The sequence below is a fragment of the Nomascus leucogenys genome, chromosome 1a, assembly GCF_006542625.1.
Source record: "Nomascus leucogenys isolate Asia chromosome 1a, Asia_NLE_v1, whole genome shotgun sequence".
In the NCBI taxonomy this organism is placed as follows: domain Eukaryota; kingdom Metazoa; phylum Chordata; class Mammalia; order Primates; family Hylobatidae; genus Nomascus; species Nomascus leucogenys.
In genome coordinates this window covers 71,396,781-71,417,388 of record NC_044381.1, presented here as the reverse complement: position 1 = coordinate 71,417,388, position 20,608 = coordinate 71,396,781, and the positions used below count along the sequence as shown (strand labels likewise).

General features: G+C 43.5%; 1 protein-coding gene across 7 annotated transcripts in view; it reads right to left on the bottom strand.

Annotated features, from left to right (window-relative positions):
- Positions 1–20,329, bottom strand: part of SAMD4A (sterile alpha motif domain containing 4A) — a 231,921-nt gene extending 211,592 nt beyond the window's left edge. For 5 of the 7 annotated variants that reach the window (XM_030810793.1, XM_030810828.1, XM_030810805.1 and 2 more), the window contains exons 1-2: positions 20,111–20,329; positions 18,314–18,935 (exon numbers count right to left, since the gene is read on the bottom strand). In XM_030810793.1, the coding sequence (XP_030666653.1) occupies positions 18,314–18,509 (196 nt within the window). In that variant the 5' untranslated portion in view covers positions 18,510–18,935; positions 20,111–20,329. Of the gene's footprint in view, positions 1–18,313; positions 18,936–19,082; positions 19,320–20,110 lie in introns of those variants that run through there. The other 2 variants (XM_030810800.1, XM_030810813.1) reach the window with 2 other exon arrangements.
- Positions 20,330–20,608: the final 279 nt, after the last annotated feature.

Here is a 20,608-nt window from a genome sequence, read left to right as displayed (position 1 = left end):
AGGTAAGGATGTCATTATCAAGAACCCAAAAGCAAATGTAACAAAAACAAAGATAAATAGATGGGACTTAATTAAACTAAAAAGCTTCTGCACAGCAAAAGAAATAATCAGCAGAGTAAACAGATAACCCACAGAGTGGGAGAAAATTTTCACAATCTATACATCCGACAAAGGACTAATTTGCAGAATCTATAAAGAATTCAAACAACTCAGCAAGAAGAAAACAAACAATCCCATCAAAAAGTGGGCTAAGGACATGAATTATCAAAAGAAGATATACAAATGGCCAACAAGCATATGGAAAAATGCTCAACATCACTAATTACCAGGGAATTGCAAAGCAAAACCACAATGCGATACCATCTCACTCCTGCAAGAATGGCCATAATAAAAAAATAAAAATAGATGTTGGCGGTGGAAAGGGAACACTTTTACACTGTCGGTGGGAATGTAAACTAGTACAACCACTATGAAAAACAGTGTGCAGGTGCCTTAAAGAATTAAAAGTAGATCTACCATTTGATCTGGCAATTTCTGGGTAGGTATCTACTCAGAGAAAAAGAAGCCATTATAGGAAAAAGATACTTGCACACGCATGTTTGTAGCAGCACAATTTGCAATGGCAAAAATATGGAACGAGCCCAAATGCTCATCTATCAATGAGTGAATAAAGAAAATGTGATATATACGTTATGAAATACTACTCAGCCATGAAAACGAACTAAATAATGGCATTTGTAGCAATCTGGATGGAATTGGAGACTATTATTCTAAGTTAAGTAATGCAGGAATGGAAAACCAAACATCCTATGTTCTCACTCATATGTGGGAGTTAAGCTATGAGAATGCAAAGACATAAGAATGATATAATGGACTTTGGGGACTCGGGGGAAGGAGTGGGGGTGGTGAGGGATAAAAGAGTACTCATTGGGTAAAGTGTGCACTACTCAGGTGATGGGTACACCAACATCTCAGAAATCACCACTAAAGAACTTACTCATGTAACCAAATACCACTTGTTCCCCAAAAACCTATTGAAATAAAAAAAAATTTAAAAAATTTTAAAAAGAATGATGTCGTGGTTAACATATTATATATGCTAACTTTTAAAGAAGCATGATCCAGAAACTACACTTACAGGCATATAAACCGAGGTCAAAACTGTGCTTTAAAGCATGTTTACCACGGCATTGTAAGAAACTGGAAATAACCTAAATGTCCAAGTGTAAGGGTTTGGTTTAATAAATTATGGCACAGCCATACTGTAGAATGCTATACAGTCATTTAAAATACTGTTATAAAAGAATTTATGATGGTGCATTAAAATATTAATGACACATTAAGTTTAAAAGGCAGTTTAGATTTTTTTTCACCAAATGGCATATATATAGATAGATACCACTGTACAATATGTTCAAATGGACCTAATTTTGTATATTTGTGTAAAAAAAAACTTGTGTATGGTAGAAGACACTAAATATATCCAACAAAATGAAAAATAGGATTATAGGTGTTATTTATGTAACTTTTTCTTTTTTAAATCTTTCTACAATAGAAATATAATTCTTCTAAGAACATTGTCTTTTTAAAAACTCTTCTACCTGCTTTGCTAGAACCTGATTTGGACAACTTGATAAATTTTTTTCAGGCACAAGAGAAAGTATACTTAATAAAATAGACTTCTCAGAAATAGCCTATGTGTCAAATTCTATTTCATCCATTTAATGCTTCTAAATCTTTATGCTATAATCTAGTATAAACTTAGGTAAGAACATTTATTTTAATCAGAAAACATGTTAACAATTGTGTTGCCAAGCAATTCGGTAAAGGGCAGGAACTGAAAGATTGTCTATTTCAAGTAATTAAATCATGTTTAATATTAAATAATAACCCAAACGTAATTGTCTAGTTTATTCCATTGAACAAATTTTATTTTGTGTGCGTACTGTGTGTTAAGCACTGTACTGATGGTTAACTTGACAGTCTTCTTTAATGCTTTGGATTTGAGATCAAAGAAAATTCAAGTCTAAGGGGTTAATCTGAACAGTTGTCCCTAAATCTAAAGCCTAGTAGAACAGCAACTCCTCCAATAGAAATTCCTCTGATGCATAAAAAAGACGCTGATGTTTTATGCCTCAGCTGCTATGTCTTATCTGCAAAGCTCTCCTACTCCTGCACATGCAAGACACTCCATCCTCAACCCAAACCTCAACACTGAAATGCAATGTGCCAAAAATGAAGTCAGTCTAGCACATAATTATAATTCCAAAGGTAAAATAATGCAATGCTTTATTTGAATCAAATTTCAGTGAAAGCAACCCAACTAAAGCCACCTGTTACATGTATAGAACCGTCTTTTAGCAGTTCAGCAACAGACAACTAGAAATATTCATTCTTTATGAAATTGCTCAAAGGTCACTTTTAAAGAGAAGGTTATCTATGGGACAGCTGGCAATAGACTAGTTGTATTTAAAGACTCTACACCTGCATTTTAGAAGGCACTGGTAATTGAGAACATTGTAATGTACTATTACTGCACTGGTGGAGAAAATTAATGAAAAATATTACTAGGTGTATAATTCTTAAAAGCATTACATTTGATAATTTAACTGTGAAAACCAAAATCATTTAAATTCTAAAAAAAATACTATTTGCCTGAACAGTCTGCACACCTTTTAAAAGGTTCATTAAATAATCCCAGTGTTACAAATAACCTCCTTAACCTCCTGTAACAACAGAATAGATTTTCAACAGCTGTCAAAATAGATTCCAGTATCCATTCTATTCAAGTGTGTTAGAAGAAGATCTTAAAACTGTCAAGGAGTGTCAGAATGTGGGTAACTTCGTAAAAAATGTAACTGAGCTGATTCCGCCAACTACAGAGAAAAGGAGAAAGCTCAAATCAGCTCAAAGAAAAAGATCAATCAAAGGGAGAAGGATAAGGAGAAGATCATATCCAACTACAGGTAATGTCCCAACTCCATGCTCTGATACAGAGGGTTTTCTCTAATAGAAGACTGCACAACAGAATTCTGAAGAGGCACCATTCATTCCACGTAACAGATAAACACCTCCTACAGGCCACCCTGCTGCTTCTCGGGGCACTGCTAATTCGGGACAAGGTTGCCAGACTCAGCAAATACAACTATAGGACCCCTAGTTACATTTGAATGGCAAATACACCATGAATAATTTTCTAGTATACGTGGTATAAGTATGCCCCATTCGCAGTTCAAATTTAGCTGGGGTTCCTGTAATTTCTTTGGCAACCCTACACGAGGGAGATAAAGCACAGCCCCTTCCTCCTGGAGCCAATGTTCCAGTGCAGGTTTTCTTAAAAGGTAAAAAATTTATCCTTTTATCCCGTCTCTACTAAAATACAAAAAATTAGCCAGGCGTGGTAGCACACGCCTGTAGTCCCAACTACTCGGGAGGCTGAGGCAGGGGAATCACTTGAACTCGGGAGGTGGAGGTTACAGTGGGCCGAGATTGCGCCACTGCACTCCAGCCTGGTGACAAAGAGAGACTCCGTCTCAAAAAAAAAAAAAAAAAAAAAAATCTTTTAAGCTATACAAAAGTTAAATTAGCAGCACACTTTGCTCTCATAAACTTTTCACCAAGATTCACCAACTCTTAATTTTTGTCACCTTATATATAAACATTTGAGAATAAGCTGCGGTAAGTCCTCATCCCTAAAGACTTCTGCATGCGTCTCCTAATAAGGACATTTCCTGGTGTGACCAAGGTACAATTATAACCGAAGGAAATGTATAATTAATACAGCATTATCCCCTAATACATAGACTACATTTAAATTTCACCAATTGTCGCAATACTGTCCTTTAGAGCAATGTTTTTTCCCAATCCAGGATCCAATCCAGAACTTCATGTGGCATTTAGCTATCATATGCTGTAGATTCCTTCACTCTGGGGCATATCCTCACCTCACCTAACATGGCAGCGTCAATCCAGTGTGCTAAGTGCTGAGCTGGTGATACGCAGGTGCCATGTGGGAGCTCAGGGGACAACGAGGCATTTTCTTCTTTGTCTTCGAGGCATCTTCTTTGTCCTCGCACAAACATATCTGCTCTGTTCAAGGACTGAATAACAGCTGATGGACACCATTTGCCAGTTTAACTTGTGAAGTTCAACAAAATACCCAAGCACCTCCTATTTTAACTCTGGCCATCTTTCTCTCTCTCAATGAGAAGGTAGGAAAGCCTTTAAAAATAAAAAGTAAAATTAAAAAAAAAAACAGCAGCAGCAATTCTTGTCCAAATTATTCCTATCTAAAATGTTGTAAACTAAACATACATATGCCACAATTATTTCCATATAACCCACCAGCAGCTTAATATCAGAATCACACATGAGGCTCAAGTTTGACCTTATAGCTCAGAATTTCAATTTTTAACTGTGCTCAGATCATCTGCAAATACCACAATAATCTGCAAAATGTGCTAACACAGCTCATTCTGCCACAAAAAGAAAATGTGAAAATAGGGAGGTTTTGTTAAAATGGTAACAACAAAGAACAATGACAAGAAAGCCTTCTCTTTTTCCAGCTAACACTTGTTCAGTGAAAGGTAAAAGTGGGAATAATATTATAGAACAAAAAGCAAAGCATAATTATTTTCTTGTTTAGCTGAGGTATACAAAAATACTCAAAGGTTTTGCACTGAATGGGTTTAAGTTTAATAATAATTTTTATCTAGGTTTACCTCTTTTAAAACAGAATTTTTAAAAATTATCAGAAATTTTTAAAGAAGCCATACTATCAAAATAGGTATAGAATCCCTGTGGCATGCTTTGAATGGCTCCATGACCACTCATCCTGGAATCTTTACAGGCAGGGATACAGAGGTCACAATACAACATTTTATGTGACTTTCTCCAAAAGAAATTCTTTAGCATGGACACCTGAGTCCTTCATACTTGAAGAGAGTACATTTAATGATCTAATCAATTAAAAGGATGAAAGTGAATACAAACTTAACTTTGATGTTATAGACAGTCCAGCCTGTGGAAATCAGGGCCACAAGGCTTAAAGTCCCAATTGAATTGGATCATTGGATCCAGGCCTTAGTTCAGGCCCAGAGGGGCCTGGTGTTCGCCAAGAGAACCATGTGTTTATTTCAGCTCTTGCTAACAGTGCAAAAGCTCTGAAAAAGAAACCATGGTCATCTTTTCCTGGACCTTTTAAAACCCACATTCCTGAATTTGTATCCCATTGTTTCAACTGGTACTTTAAGAATAATGTCACTCTGCTTTTGTATAATATGATACAGTTTACAAAGTACTTTTACACATCCATAATCCTGGTAATAGCCTTGTGATTTCTGTAGTGGTAACTCCATTTCAAAGATGAGGAAACTGAGGCTCAGACAGCTTAAATAATTTTTACAAGGTAACACACTTGTACATGATGACACCAAGACCCTAACCCAGGTCTTCTGTAAGGGTCTGAGGGGAAACCAGCATCTATTTCCTCTGGCCTTTATCACATATATCTTGGTAACAGCGTGAGGATTCTCATCTTGACCTGTTTTGTTAATCAATCTGTATGCACTTAGATTTATCTCACAACCTAGATGGTAAACCCCTTGTGGATTACGGATGTCAGTTAAATTTCTTTGAATTCATTCATCCGCTCTTTCAACAAAAACGTTCTGAGATCACCTATGTGCTAGACACACTATTAGGCACTGGAGGATAAAAGTGACTAAGGCATAGGGTAATCAGATAGTGAACAACACCAATACCTTGAGACTAGTGCTATACAAAGGTATCAGCAGGGCACCAGCAAGCCCTGAGAGACTGGGGAAGACCCTCAGGACGAGCTGTCGTAGACAAGGAGACTCCTGGTTGGTCCACACCACCATACACATTAACACCCAGTAAGGAACTGTTTAACCAATGAATGAATGAAATTTCTCCCCACAGGCAGTGGGCAGTCATGAAGGACACCCAGTGCTCCACTAGGGTTTAGGGCAACTCCAGAGTAGCCGAGTAAGATTCTGCATAAACCAACAGGACATTGCTGGAACAGTGATCATAATATGCTTCCTACACCATAACACTCTGCAATTTCAAAATATGAGGGCTAATCACTTTCCAATCCAAACAAATCTGTGGTTTATTGTGAGTAAAGAAACAGAAAGGGGTGGGGGAGTCTGGAAATGACTTTAAGGGGACCATTTTAATGAATGTAGTCTTTGAAATTCAGGTAAATAGAGCCTCTCTCATTTCCAGCACAAACAGTCATTCACTGTGGCAGCCAAGTCGGCCATGAGAAAGTTGTGATACCAAAGTCTAGGTCAAAGTACGGAAGCGACTGGATGTAACACCAGCTCTTCGCCTACTAACAGGTGCCCTTAGTGGACCCCAGTACACCTCAGTCTTCTCAGGTCTTCAACAAAGGGCTGCAGTATGTAAGGTCTCTTCTACTTCCTTAATTGCATGTTGCTAGTAAATGAAATAAATACAACTCACTCTTATACCAACTGTAACATGTTTTCCTAAAGAAATGTTCTGAAAATTTCCACCACTTACAAACAATAGGAGAGCTCATTTTAATTTACAGCCCTCAGATTGGTGCTTTGCCCAATTCCAGATCCTATGGAGATCCTGACCCAGCATATCAATTCCTAGTTTGTCAAAGTCAAGGACTTCATGAGCAATTACGTAACACATTCCTTAGGCTTTCCTTTCTGCAGCATGCAGGGCCCGTTTCCCTCCCCAGGCCCAGCCCATTCATGCAGAGGCCACAGAAGCATCCATTCCATGAGTCTTCCTTGAAGGAAGAGAGATGTTTAAATCAATGTCTTTCACTTAATTTTTTTAAAGCCAGTGGAAAAACAAAGCTAAGCCATACCAAGCTATGGAGAGTCAAAATGTAATAAGTAAGAGGAATATTTAAATAGACAAGTTGAAAAGAATTTTTCCAAGATGAAACATACAATGTTACTGTGAATTATTAAAACTACCATTAAAAATACATGTTTTTCATTCAATTGCCGACATTTTCATTTACCTAAGAACTGGAATCTATCTGCAGCATTCATGCAATAGCAAGGATTCAACATAGGTTTTGGGATCAGAAAGATGTTGGTGACCTTAGGCACATTTCCAACCACTCTAAACCTAAGTTTCCTCATCTGGAAAATGGAGATAGTATCTACTTTATGGGATTCATATAACTTAGAAACCAGTGATTAAGCACTTACAGTGTGCTTGACTCTGAGAGGTCAGCCCATTATCTAATTATTGAAATATACTGCATTTAATGTTCACAACCACTCGTTCTGCTTCTTTGTATCATTCATCCATTCAATAACAGGAGATAGTGTTTGTGTATGTATGCTGCTGTCTGCACAGTATGTGACACACAGAACATGCTAAGAAAAAAGAATAGATGCCCTTACCATTCAAGGAATATCATATGGTGATTTTTAGAACTACACGGAGAGAACAAGAAAGATATGGCGATTTAGACAGCAATTCTGAGTTACTTTTGTTAATAAGTGCCTAACACACTCAGCACTTATCACCGCTTTTGGGTGACCCAAAAGAAGCAAGATTCAATTCACTTCATTACAGCTTTTTCTTAGATGTGGAAGCCCTACTCATCACAGTGGTCTAACCTTTGACTGTCTACTACCATAAAAGAACTGAAAATTAATCTACAGGTGTATTTCATAAAAAGCCACAAATCTGTGGTCCAAACAGGCCAAAAAGTGCAGGAGGAATACACTGGAAATCAAGAAGGCTTTTATTTTTATTTTTTATTTTTTTAAGATGGAGTCTCACTCTGTCACCCAGGCTGGAGTGCAGTGGTGCGATCTCGGCTCACTGCAACCTCTGCCTCCTGGGTTCAAGTGATTCTCCTGCCTCAGCCTCCCGAGTAGTTGGGACTACAGGCACACACCACCACGCCTGGCTAATTTTTTGTATTTTTGGTAGACACGGGGTTTCGCCACGTTGGCCAAGCTGGTCTTGAACTCCTGACCTCAAGTGATCCGCCCGCTTCAGCCTACCAAAGTGCTGGGATTACAGGCATGAGCCAGTGCGCCCACCAAGAAAACTTTTAAAACCACCCTTATTTATTCACTTATTCATTCATTTACTCATCTTGTCTCTCTCTCTCTCTCTTTCTCCTCTGCTCTCAATAGTTTTGTGTTCCTATCTTCATTCCTGATTCACAGAAATCATAGAATCTTAAGGTCAGAAGGGACTTTGGAAGTCATCCAAGAAATCAGAGCTTCTTTTCTAAGCAAATAGACACTAAATCGCTACAATAGAGAGGCACGTGGGGTGGCTCCGAAGCGAGAGTGCTTGTTTCCTCCCTGACAAATGGAATAATGGCAGTTCCTACCTCATCTCATAGGGTTATTGGGAAGAATAAATGAGGTCATGTTATGCAAACAATTGACGCAGAGCAGGTGCTCAATAAACAGGAGCCAGTCTTATTTGCAAGGATTATTCTGCTCGATGCTAAAGGCTCTAAAGGCTCGTCCAACTCTGATGAAGCCCAGGCCACTGCATTGTTTGGGCAGCCCTAATCATCATAAAGTTTTTCTCTACTCTGAGCTAAATGAACAGCAGCTTCCACCCACTGCCCTCTACATGGACGGAGAATTTAACCCTTCAACTCCAAGCCAGCTTTCTGAGTAAGCAGTGACAGCTCTCTGCTCATCTTCTCAGTTCACCCCGGCTTTCGAGTGCCTCCCGCCATCCTGTCTTCTCTGGCCCCATCCTGATTTGTCCATCTCCCTCCGAGTGTGTACCCAGAACTGCCTCCTGGACTCCAGGGAGAGTGCGGCTGGTAGCACAGACTTGTTCTGAGTACAATGACTGTATTACAGAGTTTAGTGGCTTTGGGGGCAACCACATTGTGACATTATTCATATGAAGTTGTAAGTGTGCTAAAAGCCAGAGTCCCTTTTTATGCATGCTATTGAAGCACTATGCCTTCTCTAGCTTAGGTTTAGGGGATGCCAATGTAGGGGCTACACTTTAATGCTTTGTATGTCATCTTGTTACATTCAAATATTTTGATCATGATTCTGTCATCAAGCCATGAGCTATCCTTCTAGGTTCATCCATAGATTTGACAAACACCTTCTCAGCTTGGATAACACTGCAGCCCTTGCTGTGGCCCCCAGCTTCACACAGGTATAACTTGACAGCACCCTGCCTTGGCTGTACCATGTCTTTCTAGCATTCTGCCTTGGGGTGTCTTTGAGACGCCTGCAGAAACATGTACAAACCCGAACGTACAGGGACTCAGTACCCCGGGGCAACCCTTGGCCAAGGGAGAGGGGAATAATGGACACATGCCTACCTCATCTGTCCTTCAGCCACTTCCCAAGCACATTCTATGTGACTCCTCAGAGGATCCCTGTGGGATTAAGCCCCCACTGCCCACAGCAGTGACCAGCTTGATAATGCAGGCTTGTGTTGGCTCTTCCTCCTTCCTTGTTTCTCTCTTTCTAGCCCCTTCTCCTGTTGCCTGGGATCAGTGCCCCAATAAGCCACCCACACACCAGCCCTTGCCTCAGGCTCTGCCTTCTTGGGGACCCCAGGCTAAGTCACACTCCATCAACACTAGTGATAATGTCCAACATGTGAGCTTCAATGTACAGCACCAGAGATCTCCCTTTAGGCAGACAGTGGCTGGAGACAGGCCTGTAACAGTCACTGAAACCACTCTAAAGCCACACAACTAGATTCTCACCTGCTGCTATTTCTCCATTAATTCATCAGGAAATAAGAGGTTTTGTCAAAGGCTATGCTGAAACTTAGATATGGGATTCCCTGTGATCTGCCTGGAACACAGAAGTCTCTCAGCAAATGCTATCTCCCCTCCTTTCCCACTGCCCCATCAGATAGGAAATGGCATTAGTTCTCCATGGTCCATCCTCCCACTCATAGGAAAACCATGCTGGTTCCTATTTCTTCATCCATACGCTCACAGATCATGTTTTAAATATTCTTCTGGTATCTTGCACAGGCCCAATATTAACCTCTCAGATGCCTACAATGTAGGAAACCTGGTTTTTCCCTCCTTTTCCCTTTTTCAAACAAGACAAGGTTATTTATCTCGAGGCACATGGAGTGGTTCTGAAGTCAGACGGTTTGTTTCTCCCATTCATTTACCACTCTTCGAAATTTCAAAACTGGTTCAGCATTGACATTTTAGTCATGCATTTTAACTGTGTTTAAATCATGTTTGGTGCACATACACAGATAGAAATGTACACAATGAAAGTCAGTGTTGTGTATGTATTTATGCTGCACACACAGACGCTTGGATTCTATGACAGATCAGAATTTCTGCTTCAAAAATTCCAGTGATTGCACTTTATGGGACTGCTCTGGGGAAGTAGGGGAAGAGATCTCTCCCATCCAGTCTCTGGAGTGAACATTCCTGCTCTTTCCAGCTCAATTTTACAGCCCATAGCATCAACAAAAAAAAAAAAAAAAGAAAGAAAGAAAGAAATCTTTCCTGGAGCCTCATTTTCAATAAGACACTGATCACTAGAGTGCCCGGAAATTTTAGCATGTCCAAAAAGCTCGGGGAAATTCTCCAGCCTTCTTCAAACCCAAACTCAGTGCAGGCTGTGAGAGGTAGTTCAAAGAACCAGTGAGAGAATTATTGCTGAAAGCAGTATATAAAATGCTTAAATAATTTAATGAGTGACCACACTACCAAACTAAAAAGCGTCAGTATTTCAGTGCTTACACGCGTAAGTAAAACTTGAAAAGATTTTTAAGTCAATAATTCCATCATATGAAACACACCTGCACCACTAGGATACTCTCTGACTACAGCAATCCATGGGGATTTTCCAGGGCAAAGTGACTTCAAAGTGCCTGTAGACACTTAGCATGCACTTTTGTACATTACTAGTTAGGACTGACCACAGTGTCCACCTTGTCCTGTCTGTCTTCTCACCCTGCCTTCCAAAGAGGTCCCACCGCCAGAGCTAAGAAAGATTTGCTTTGCTCTGCATGTGAAGCCAACAGAAAACTGTAGAGAGACTCAGAAAATGATCTTCCTCATAGCAGCAAGTTCAGTGGGCAAAAGATAAGTGGTCCCCGTCTTATTACAGGAAACCACCTGGGCCAGTTTAAAACCCAGCCCTAAGCAAGGGCTCTAACAGGTTACTGCTATTTGATAGGGGCTGAGACAGGAGAAAGAGCACTGGACTGAGGAGAGTCAGATTCTGATCCCATATCTGCTGGCCATAGCTTTGTCAACCAATGTCTTGTCTCAGAGCCTGGGAAAGACCACTGCCCTTGGTCACAGATTTCCAAACTGCTCTCCTAGGACAGTTAGGTTTGTGGAGTAGCAGGTTGGGGGGACATTCACTCCCCATAAGCCTTCATCTAAGTTCTCATTTGCAAACAAAAATCTTCTGACACACAGCCATAAAACTTGAAAGCTACTGCACCAATTACCTCTAAATTACCTTTCATTTCTAAGAGTCCACCCTCAAAGCATGGTCTGCAGATATGCAGCATCAACATCATCTGGGAGCCTATTACAACCCCAGGAGCTCAGCTCCACCTCCCCAGGCCTCTCAATCAGAGTTTTCAGCACAAGATCCCAAAGTGATCTGCATGCAACTAAATTTTGAGAACTGGTCTACGACACTTTATCTTTTCCTCTAACTGTTTCAGATGTTATTGCTCAACGCTAGTTAGAGTCAAAGCACCCTGCAAAAATATCCTACTAGGAGGAGCCAAGAGAACTATTACTAAGTTTTATAATGTTATGCATACTTAAGCGGGATGAAAATACTAGGTGACCAGATGTTCCATTTTCCTATCTTTAAATATACTGGAAATCATAGAGTGTTGGGATTGATTCTCCACTCACCAAGCAATCACTTATGATGGTGAATATCCCTCATGCTCCCCTCTCTCTCTACCCTATTCACACTCATCCTTCAAAGGCCCAGGAAGCCTGCCCCTTCCATGGCACATGCACAGAGTTCCCTGCATGTGTGGTTTTCTCGATGAAACTGGCATTTGAGGTACTACAACAGCAAGAATCTTATAAGCCCTAAAACCACTTATTTCATGTGACACAGTCAAGTTTACTTCTTCCATTCAGCTTCTCAGACTGCCCAATCCACCCTGTTCTCTCCTTTCACTCAATTTCAGTTTTGTTCTCTAATCAGAACCACAGCACTTAGCAACTGTGTATGATCGAATTATTACATATTTTCCCATGTTTGTTTCAGCTCTGCAACTCGAGTGTAAGCTACTTGAGAGGAGTAATGTGTATTTCAGCTTCTGACAGGGCCCTGGGCTCTCTGCTGGGGTATTTGGTAAATTTATATGTGCCAAGGAACTCAGTCCCACTTTCTTACCAGATATACTTTGTCAGGTACCATTATAATGGCACTGTATTATCTACTGTGTAAAAGAAACCACTGAATCATTTGATTGCTTTTTCCTAGTAAACTAAGACAAGAAAGCTGTTTTAAAATGTTGATATGTGGAATGGGAACAAAACATTAGAATGAGCTTCCAGGTTCCAGGGAATCCCATGTTCCTACATAAAAGCAGGCAGGTCCTCTGAATTCCAAGCTGGCTCTTAGGATGTAGGCAGCAGAGCAAGGCCCAAGCCTCGACTCTCGGCCCCTGTTCTAAAAGTTCTGCTTTCTTTGGGAAAATCCTGCCTCAGGCAGCTTCAATGGAAGCAAAAATAGCTCAGAAGAGATGTCTGCTTCTGCATCTTAATCTATGTGAATTGGATGAGCTCAGTGAGGCCTTGTTAGGAATGATCAGGAGAGATGAAAAGGAAGGAACATACTAAAATCTCAAAGTAGTGATTGTATATTTTAAAAAGGAAAAGAAAAGATTTCTATGAGCACCATACCTTTCCTAGCAAATGAGTTACACAAGGCACTTCACCCACAGATGAAAACCTCCAAATTTCTCCTTGGGTCAAGGAGAAGCAATATTTTCCCTCTTCTCTGGTGTTGTCAGTTCTCTTTAGAATTAGGACTTCTGTAGGACTGTCTGGGAAGTTTTCAGTTACTTTCAGCCCTTCAACCCTCATCTTGTGTCCTCGTTTATTTATTTAAACAAAAACAAGCCAATTTGACTGTTATGAAATTTCTCTGCCTTTTACTTGCTTTGATGGGGCCTGTTTATAACATATACTCAATTGTTGAAGGCCGTGAGTGCCCAGGCGATACAACCAAACCCAAATTATTCACAACAAAGAGTACAAATATGTATGACCTGCTACAACTTACAATCAGCAGTAAACTGCAGGGTCATCCCAGACTGACCCGAAGAAAATTACAAAACCCTAAGTGAAAAGTGCTTCATATATAAAGCCCCTATATATTTCATTCAGCAAAATGATTTCTTCTTTTCACATTCACCAACTGAAGGAAAAAGTGTTGATAAGTTATTTGGAAAAACTGGGTCACGGCTGCATATTTTTAGGAGACAGAGTGAAAAAACAAAGCTGAAATATAGAAGGTGGGTCCCAGTAGACTCATATCTTTTTAGGGTTCCAAGTCATCCTCAATCTCTTCTTCATAATCCTTTAAATGAAAAGATTTCTGATCATTTAGAAAAATATTATTTATATCAATTCTATAGAAATTAAAGGCAAATTTAAACCTGAGGGATAGAATAGATCCTTGCTGGATCATTAACAAGTAAGTTCTGGACAATAACAAGGTTTTATAATCATCATTTCTCAGATAAGAAAACTGAGGCTTAGAAATTATTTAACTAGCTCAGGCTGATTTAAAAATCTATACTCTAAAAATCTTCTACAACTTATGCCCTCCTATGACTATAAATAAATGGCCACCTGGAGAATACTTTTTTCTCTATTTCCATCCTTCCTTCTCCTGCATATGCCAATGTGGACAGCAACCAAGCTGCCCTCAGCAGATAATGCCACCATGTGGCCAAAATGGAAACTGTCTGAACTAAACTGGCTCTTCCACTCATGCCTCTCAGAGGATCATGCATGTAGGCCCATACATTAAAGGGGATAACACTATCTTCTGCATGGGAGATACCTTCTTGACCCCTCTTTACAATCTCTTCTATATTAATATATTCAACCAACTCCTATTTGCCCCTCAGGACTCAGCTCAAATGTATCTCCTCCTCAGGGAAGTCTTCCCTGATTCCCCAGGCAAAAAGTGGCTAGGTTCACAATGCTCCCAGTAGGCCTCACCTCATACTTTTTATCCCCATATCTATGCTTCAGCACCTATGATACTATATTAGTCATTTACCCCACACTAAGAGTATCTATCTGTACTAGGCACTGGACTAGAGTTAAGTTACCTTTGCATTTCCATTGCATAACACTGGGTCAGGAAAATAGCAGGCAGTCAGAAAATGTTTGTGGAATGAATAAATGAATGAAAAAACTACAAACAAGATCTTATCCATATCATCAGGAAAACCTCTTCTGCTGCTTTCTTTTTATTCCATTTGTAACCTTAAAAAGTAATGCAGAGTGGAGGATGGCATACTTGTACTATGGAAGCCAAAACCATAAAAATCATGGAACCAACATACCTACCCTCTAACGACAGCAAGTTTACACAAATACGGGGTGAGGGTGACAGTCCCTCATCCCATTCTAAATGTGTTACCTCCAACACACTACGGATTATCAATTTTTTTTAAAAAGTTAGAATTGTGTCTAGAATAAGAGTAAGTACATTCTGAGAGAGAATCTTCAATCTCCACAATTATTTTTTGTCTCAAACATCACCATTTTGGATACTCTTTTCTCTTGTATTTAACTATAAGTATAGGAATTTATGGTCATTTACTTACCACAAACATACACAAATAGTGTATATTTTGTGGGTTATGATTTTGTGGGTTAACTTATAAATCTCTATGAAAAATATATTTCAAGTCCAAGTGACAAAAGCCATAAATAAACAATGCCACAAAACCTATTTTTCTTTTGGAAACTTCAGGTAAAGTCAGTGGGTTGCATTTTTGCCACTTGTAGGTATCAAATGACCTGCTAGTCCCGGAATTGAGACTGGCCAGAAGTCTCAATGTTCAACTGGGGCAGTAGCTGAAGAGACTTATATATGACCTATATCTAAGGTTATAAGGATTCTGGAAACAAGACTGTACTAGAGAACTGATCATGACCATATCTGTTAAAAGAAAAACACACAGAAATAAATCCATAGGGATTGATTCAATCATTTTCTTGGAATCTCCAATGACCATGAGCCTGAGGCAAAGGATGAACCAGTGAATCATTAGATTCTCAATAAATTTAAGAGAATGAAAGTACCAAATTACATCCCACGGATCTCAAATAAATCATATGTAATGTGCAGGATATCTCGCTATTTAAAATCAGTCCTGCATAAAACAAGAGATAAAGTCATACTATTACTAGTAATTTTTTTCTTTATTATACTGAGATGGAGTCCCAGATGTGAATTTGGTTCCCATTTACCAAGTTTTAAAATCTCTAAACACTAGATGAAATGTGAGGGTTTTTTAAATTGATGATTACAAAATAAAGTGATACAAGATGACTTCGGTACAGGAAATCTCAGCAATCCAATGAATGAGTCATTCTGCACAGCCTAGTTTTCTGAATTGGTAAGAGCCTTACACATCAAAACAGCTCAGAGGTTAATTATTCTGGGTGTAAATATTTCCAAAGTATATTGAACATTTCCTTCTCTTCTTAAAGAGTGTATCTAAAAATGTATTCTTTCCATAGTTCACCATTAACAACAGTAAATAGCAATTATTTGTTTATGTTATTATAGAGTGGTGCCTGCAAGGTCAATTGAGGGTTCCCACCCTAATATTCCCAAGCCTTCAAAGTTTCTGCCCCAATTCTTGTCTAAAGTTACAGTTTTTCTGTCTCTTTCCTAGTTGTCAGGCTGTCAGGGGTCACTTTTTACTGCTGATTACAGTAGTCCCTCACCCCATTCTAAATGTGTTACCCCCAATACACTATGGATTATTTGCCAAATTTTTTAAATGTTAGGATTGTGTCTAGAATAAGAGCAAGTACATTCTGAGAGAGGGCCTGAAATATTCTCTTGGACTTTCATGCTATCTACTCTGGTTGCGAAGTGGACTTTTTGCCCCCTTCCTGGTTCTTGGCTAGTTTCCGGATATGCAGAGAGCCACACTACAGACTCAGGTATGCTATGACAACTCCTGATGCTCTTTATGATCCCCACACTCCAAAAGTAAGCCAAATCATCACATGACCTCCTAAGAAATTTCTGTCCTGGCCACACAAGAAAACAAGTGCAAAGATTTCCATGCAGGCAAAATGTCTAGGTGAAGGATTAATCCAGAAACTGGAAACTAGTTCCTGTCTTACATAATGGTTCTATATTTTGTACATCTACATCATTTAGCAGCATGAACAGGTGGGTATCTTATACAAATGAGTATGGCCAAACATTTCTTAAAGGAAAAAAATTGCCAAGTGACTTCAAAAAATTCACAGTTCAATTTTTCTAATTATGAGACTTTTAAAATTAGGCCACCTCATTTTAACAATTAACTGTTTTACTTACTAACCTGGTGGCTGCTCTATTGGGAAAAGTCATCTCCATTACTCAAAGGGAAAAAGTGCTGCTCCAACATTTGAATAACCTAAGGATGAGTTTGAACAGTCCCTACCAGCACTGAAATCAAGCATTCAACCTAAATGACTCTGCGTAAATCCTCTGCAATCTATAAAATGCAAAAGTTTATATAACCCTGTTTGTCAAACCTGAGAAATTAAAACCAAGCAGGTTGGTAAACCAGGCTTCCCTCTGAAATTAAGGAAGGAAGCAAAGAGGGTGGATCATCAGTTACCCTAGTTATGCTTCCACACCCCAGTGAAGGAGGCTGGCCCTCCAGCTATTTATAAACGTGGAGCTCAACCAAAGGGGGCCCTGTCATAGCCACCCCAGTGAGTCCTGGTGTGAGCTGGGAGGCTCGGGCTCAATGGAATCTCCCTCAATGTGGCCCTCCATACTTGGCCATGCAGGATCTTTCGGGGGCAGTCCTGTCTGGTCAGGAAAAGAACTGTGAAGATTTCCAGCGGTCACTTCCACCCTATGATTCTATATATGGAAGCATCCCATTCTAGTGTTTTCACCATCGTGCACACCATACTAGGGAGGAGGAATGAGTAGGCCGGCTCGCTTCTTGCTGCTCAGAAGGCACACTCACTTTAGTGTCTCCCAGGCGCCACTGCCCTGGACTGGACCTTGTCATCAAATGGCAGCCCAGACCTCTGCTGAGCTTTGCAGGCTCGCAGCTCCAACATGGAACAGCTGGAAGAGGACCCTGCATTCTTTTCTCTGCATAAACACTGGGGGCTCTGTTCACCTTCCTGCAGCAGCATGAACTAAAGAATTTCCCCCTATCCAAAATCACAACCATCAGCCTTTCCCCCATCCCCCAGTCTCCTCCTACCCTCCAGGATATAATTTCAGGCTGTCACCACCCACGCTAGCAAATAGGAAACTGCTGGACCTTTCGACTATATTCACTTTCCATACTAGTTGAGGTGTCTGTAAATACTAGCAGGGTAATATGAAACGATTCTGTTCTATTCAGTAAAGTTTCCTAATGAAAAGCATTAAGTAACCCACTTCATGCCTGTCCTTTCTCCAAGACCCTTTCTACAAGATCCGTATCAATATGGATAATGCCACGAGCGGTAAGCTTAACCCCATAATATATATATACTGCAAATGTCATTTTACTAGTCTGTAGCGTCACCTGCATATTATTCTGAAGACGAAGCTCTAAAACCAGAATATCTGTGGGGAAAAATGAATAATAAAATTGGATTTTCATGTACTCCTCACACAGCCTTATCCAAGCTTGGCTTCTGAAGGGCAGTCCCGGCCGTCTATCATGTGTTGCTGAAATCCAGCGAGCCACGTTGCCCAAAAGGAGGAGGAAGGAAAAAACACACACACCCAGAAAATCCAGACTCTACGTGACCTGACTTACTTATTTCCCAGGAAACTGCATGAGAGAAAAATCAATCATTCATGCTGCCGTAGCTACCACACGGAAGGGGCTGACGGAGTTCACAGTGGGCAAAATCCCAAAGCGGCCGGCGGAGGTAAGTAGGCGGGGGGCGGTCGGGGGGAGTACTAGGAGGGGGTGGATTCCGAGGGCCTCGAGGGCCGCGCCGTCCAGGTCCCGGCGCGGCTGGTGGGGACTGGCCTCGGCCTGGCCCGAGGCAGGGAAGCGGAGGGAGGGCTGGGGGGATGGGCAGGCGGGACGGCGGCGACGGCCGCACACTTACCGGGGCTGTTGGCCTCGCGTTCGAGGACGTGCAGCTCGGCGCAGTCGGCCAGCGAGTGCTCCAGGCAGAGCTGGAGGAAGCGGGCCTGGGTCTGGCTCACGCGCTTGAGCAGCGACAGCAGCGCAACAGTCTGCTCGCACTCGTTCCAGCCCTTAAACCAGCCCGCCAGCACCCCGACCTGGTCGCGAAACATCATGGTTAGGGGGCCGCCCTCTGTCTACAGAGCCCCCTGGGCGCCCCGGCCCGCCCCGCCCGCCCCAAAGTTTGGCGGAGCCGCAGCCTCGCGGCCGGAGACGCGTTCCCGTTCCAAGGTGGCTCTGGTGCCCGGACGCTGCAGGTACTACTGCCTGGGCTCCTGCCTCTCTCGTCTGGTTTCAGTTACGTTCCGGTGGTTCTGGCTGATTTCCCCAGAGACGATGACAGACAGTAGCACGGAAATGTTTCTTTAAAAAAAAAATAACGACTTTTTAAAAATCCCCCACAAGGCACACAACTGAATGAAGAATGCTTTCTCCCCCCTTCTTGCAGCTTCGGGATGGTGATTTCCGGCGTCCTGGGGTCTCCTCCCCGCTGGGCGGCAACTCGGACCCTTCACGCCCGCATTCCCGAGCGGCGATCACCACTGGAAGGAGAGAAAGAGCTGCAGTGAGACCTCGGCTAGCGGAGAAGCGCGCCCTGGGGGACGAGGGCATCAGAGGGTGCCGGGGCCGGGGGTGGGGGCGTCCCGCGGAAGGTTGGGTTCCCCGAAATCCAGCCGCCCCCTCCGCACCCGATGCGGGAGATGGGCTATTCCCCACCGGGAAACAGCGAGAAGCCTGCTTCCCAGGTGCGGGAGGAGACCCCGCGGCTTCCTGTTGCTGCCACTGCCAACGGCTGGTGCTCCCCTCACGCCCCGCCCGGGGTGGCCTCGGGCGCCGTGCCTACGAACGCCAGCACCAGCAACAGATCTTCCCCGCGCAGAAAACTTGCAATGCGGCTGCGAAGGGGCGCGGGGGTGGGGGTGGGAGCTAATGCAAAGCAGAGGCGGAGGCAGCGGCAGCCCGAGTTCCTTCCTCCTCCTCTTACTCCTCCTCCTCCTCCTCCCAGAGAAGCAGCCGAGCGGCTGCAGCTCCATCTACAGCAACAGCCAGCATCTCCACCGCCAGGCGCCCCTCTGGATTTAGGCCGTGAGCAGCCGCGGCAGCAGCTCGAGACAAAAATAAACTCTCCCCACCCAAAGCTCCGCGCCCAGCGGGCGGCGGCGCAACCCAGAGCCTCGGCTCCCCCGCGCCGCGCCGCGCCAGCCCACCCAGGAGGTCTCCCTGGGCCTGCTCCGGCCGGAGCGGTCACTGTGCGCGCGCGTGTGTGTGTGTGCGCGCGCGTGTGTGGCAGGCATCCTGCAGCCGCCGCCTACGGGCGGGTCTGTCCGGCCCGGAGCCTCGCCCGCGCGTCGCAGGTCGAGGGCGGCACAGCCCTGGGCACACGCCCCGCGCGGGGACTGCCGGGGTCCGCAGCGCTGCTACCTTCGGCCGGCGGGGCGGCCCCGCGGAGAATGCGGATCGGCGCCGCAGGCACACGCCCCCCAACGACAGCAAAGAAAGTTCGGCTGCGGGGGTTCCCCCAGTCCCATCCCGGTTCTGGTGGCCGCCGCCGGCGGGGAGGAAAGCCCAGCGACTCAGCCTTCAAGGAGCCGCTAGCTTCCAACAACACGCTGCTTCCGGCTCCCAGAACTTCTCGGGCGGAGGGGGAAGCCCCCGGGGAGGGGACCCCAGTGACCCGCGGGTGCCCCGCCGAGGGACGTAGGGAGGGAGCGCTCACCTCGGCGCGGCTCATCCCGGCGGCTCGGGGGCCCTTGCGCGGGTCCGGGACCGCGGCGGCTCTCAGCGGGGTTGGGGGCACCCTGAGCGCCGGCCGCGGGCCATGCCGTCGGGGCGGGCGGCGCGGGGAGAGTGCGGCGCTTCGAGTCGGGGCCGCTGCAGCCGCCGCTGCTGCTGCCTCCAGTGTCGGCTCGCGGAGGACTGAGCCGCCCGAGCCGGAGCTCCCCACATGCTACTGATTAACATACACCATTACATCATGGGCTTGGCAGGGAGCGCCCGAGCGGGGGGAGAGGAACCCGGGCGGCGGCGACGGCACGCGGGGGGAGCCGGGGGGAGGAACCCCGGACCCGGCGCAGGGCGGGGGGACGGATTCCTAAGTGGGGACCAGAAAAAGGGGAGGGGAGCGGAGTGGGAGGAGCTGGTGGCGCAGAGGGGTCGGGTAGAAGGAACCTCCGAGAGGAACGAAGAAGTTCGGGGAAGAGGACGGGTCCGGGTA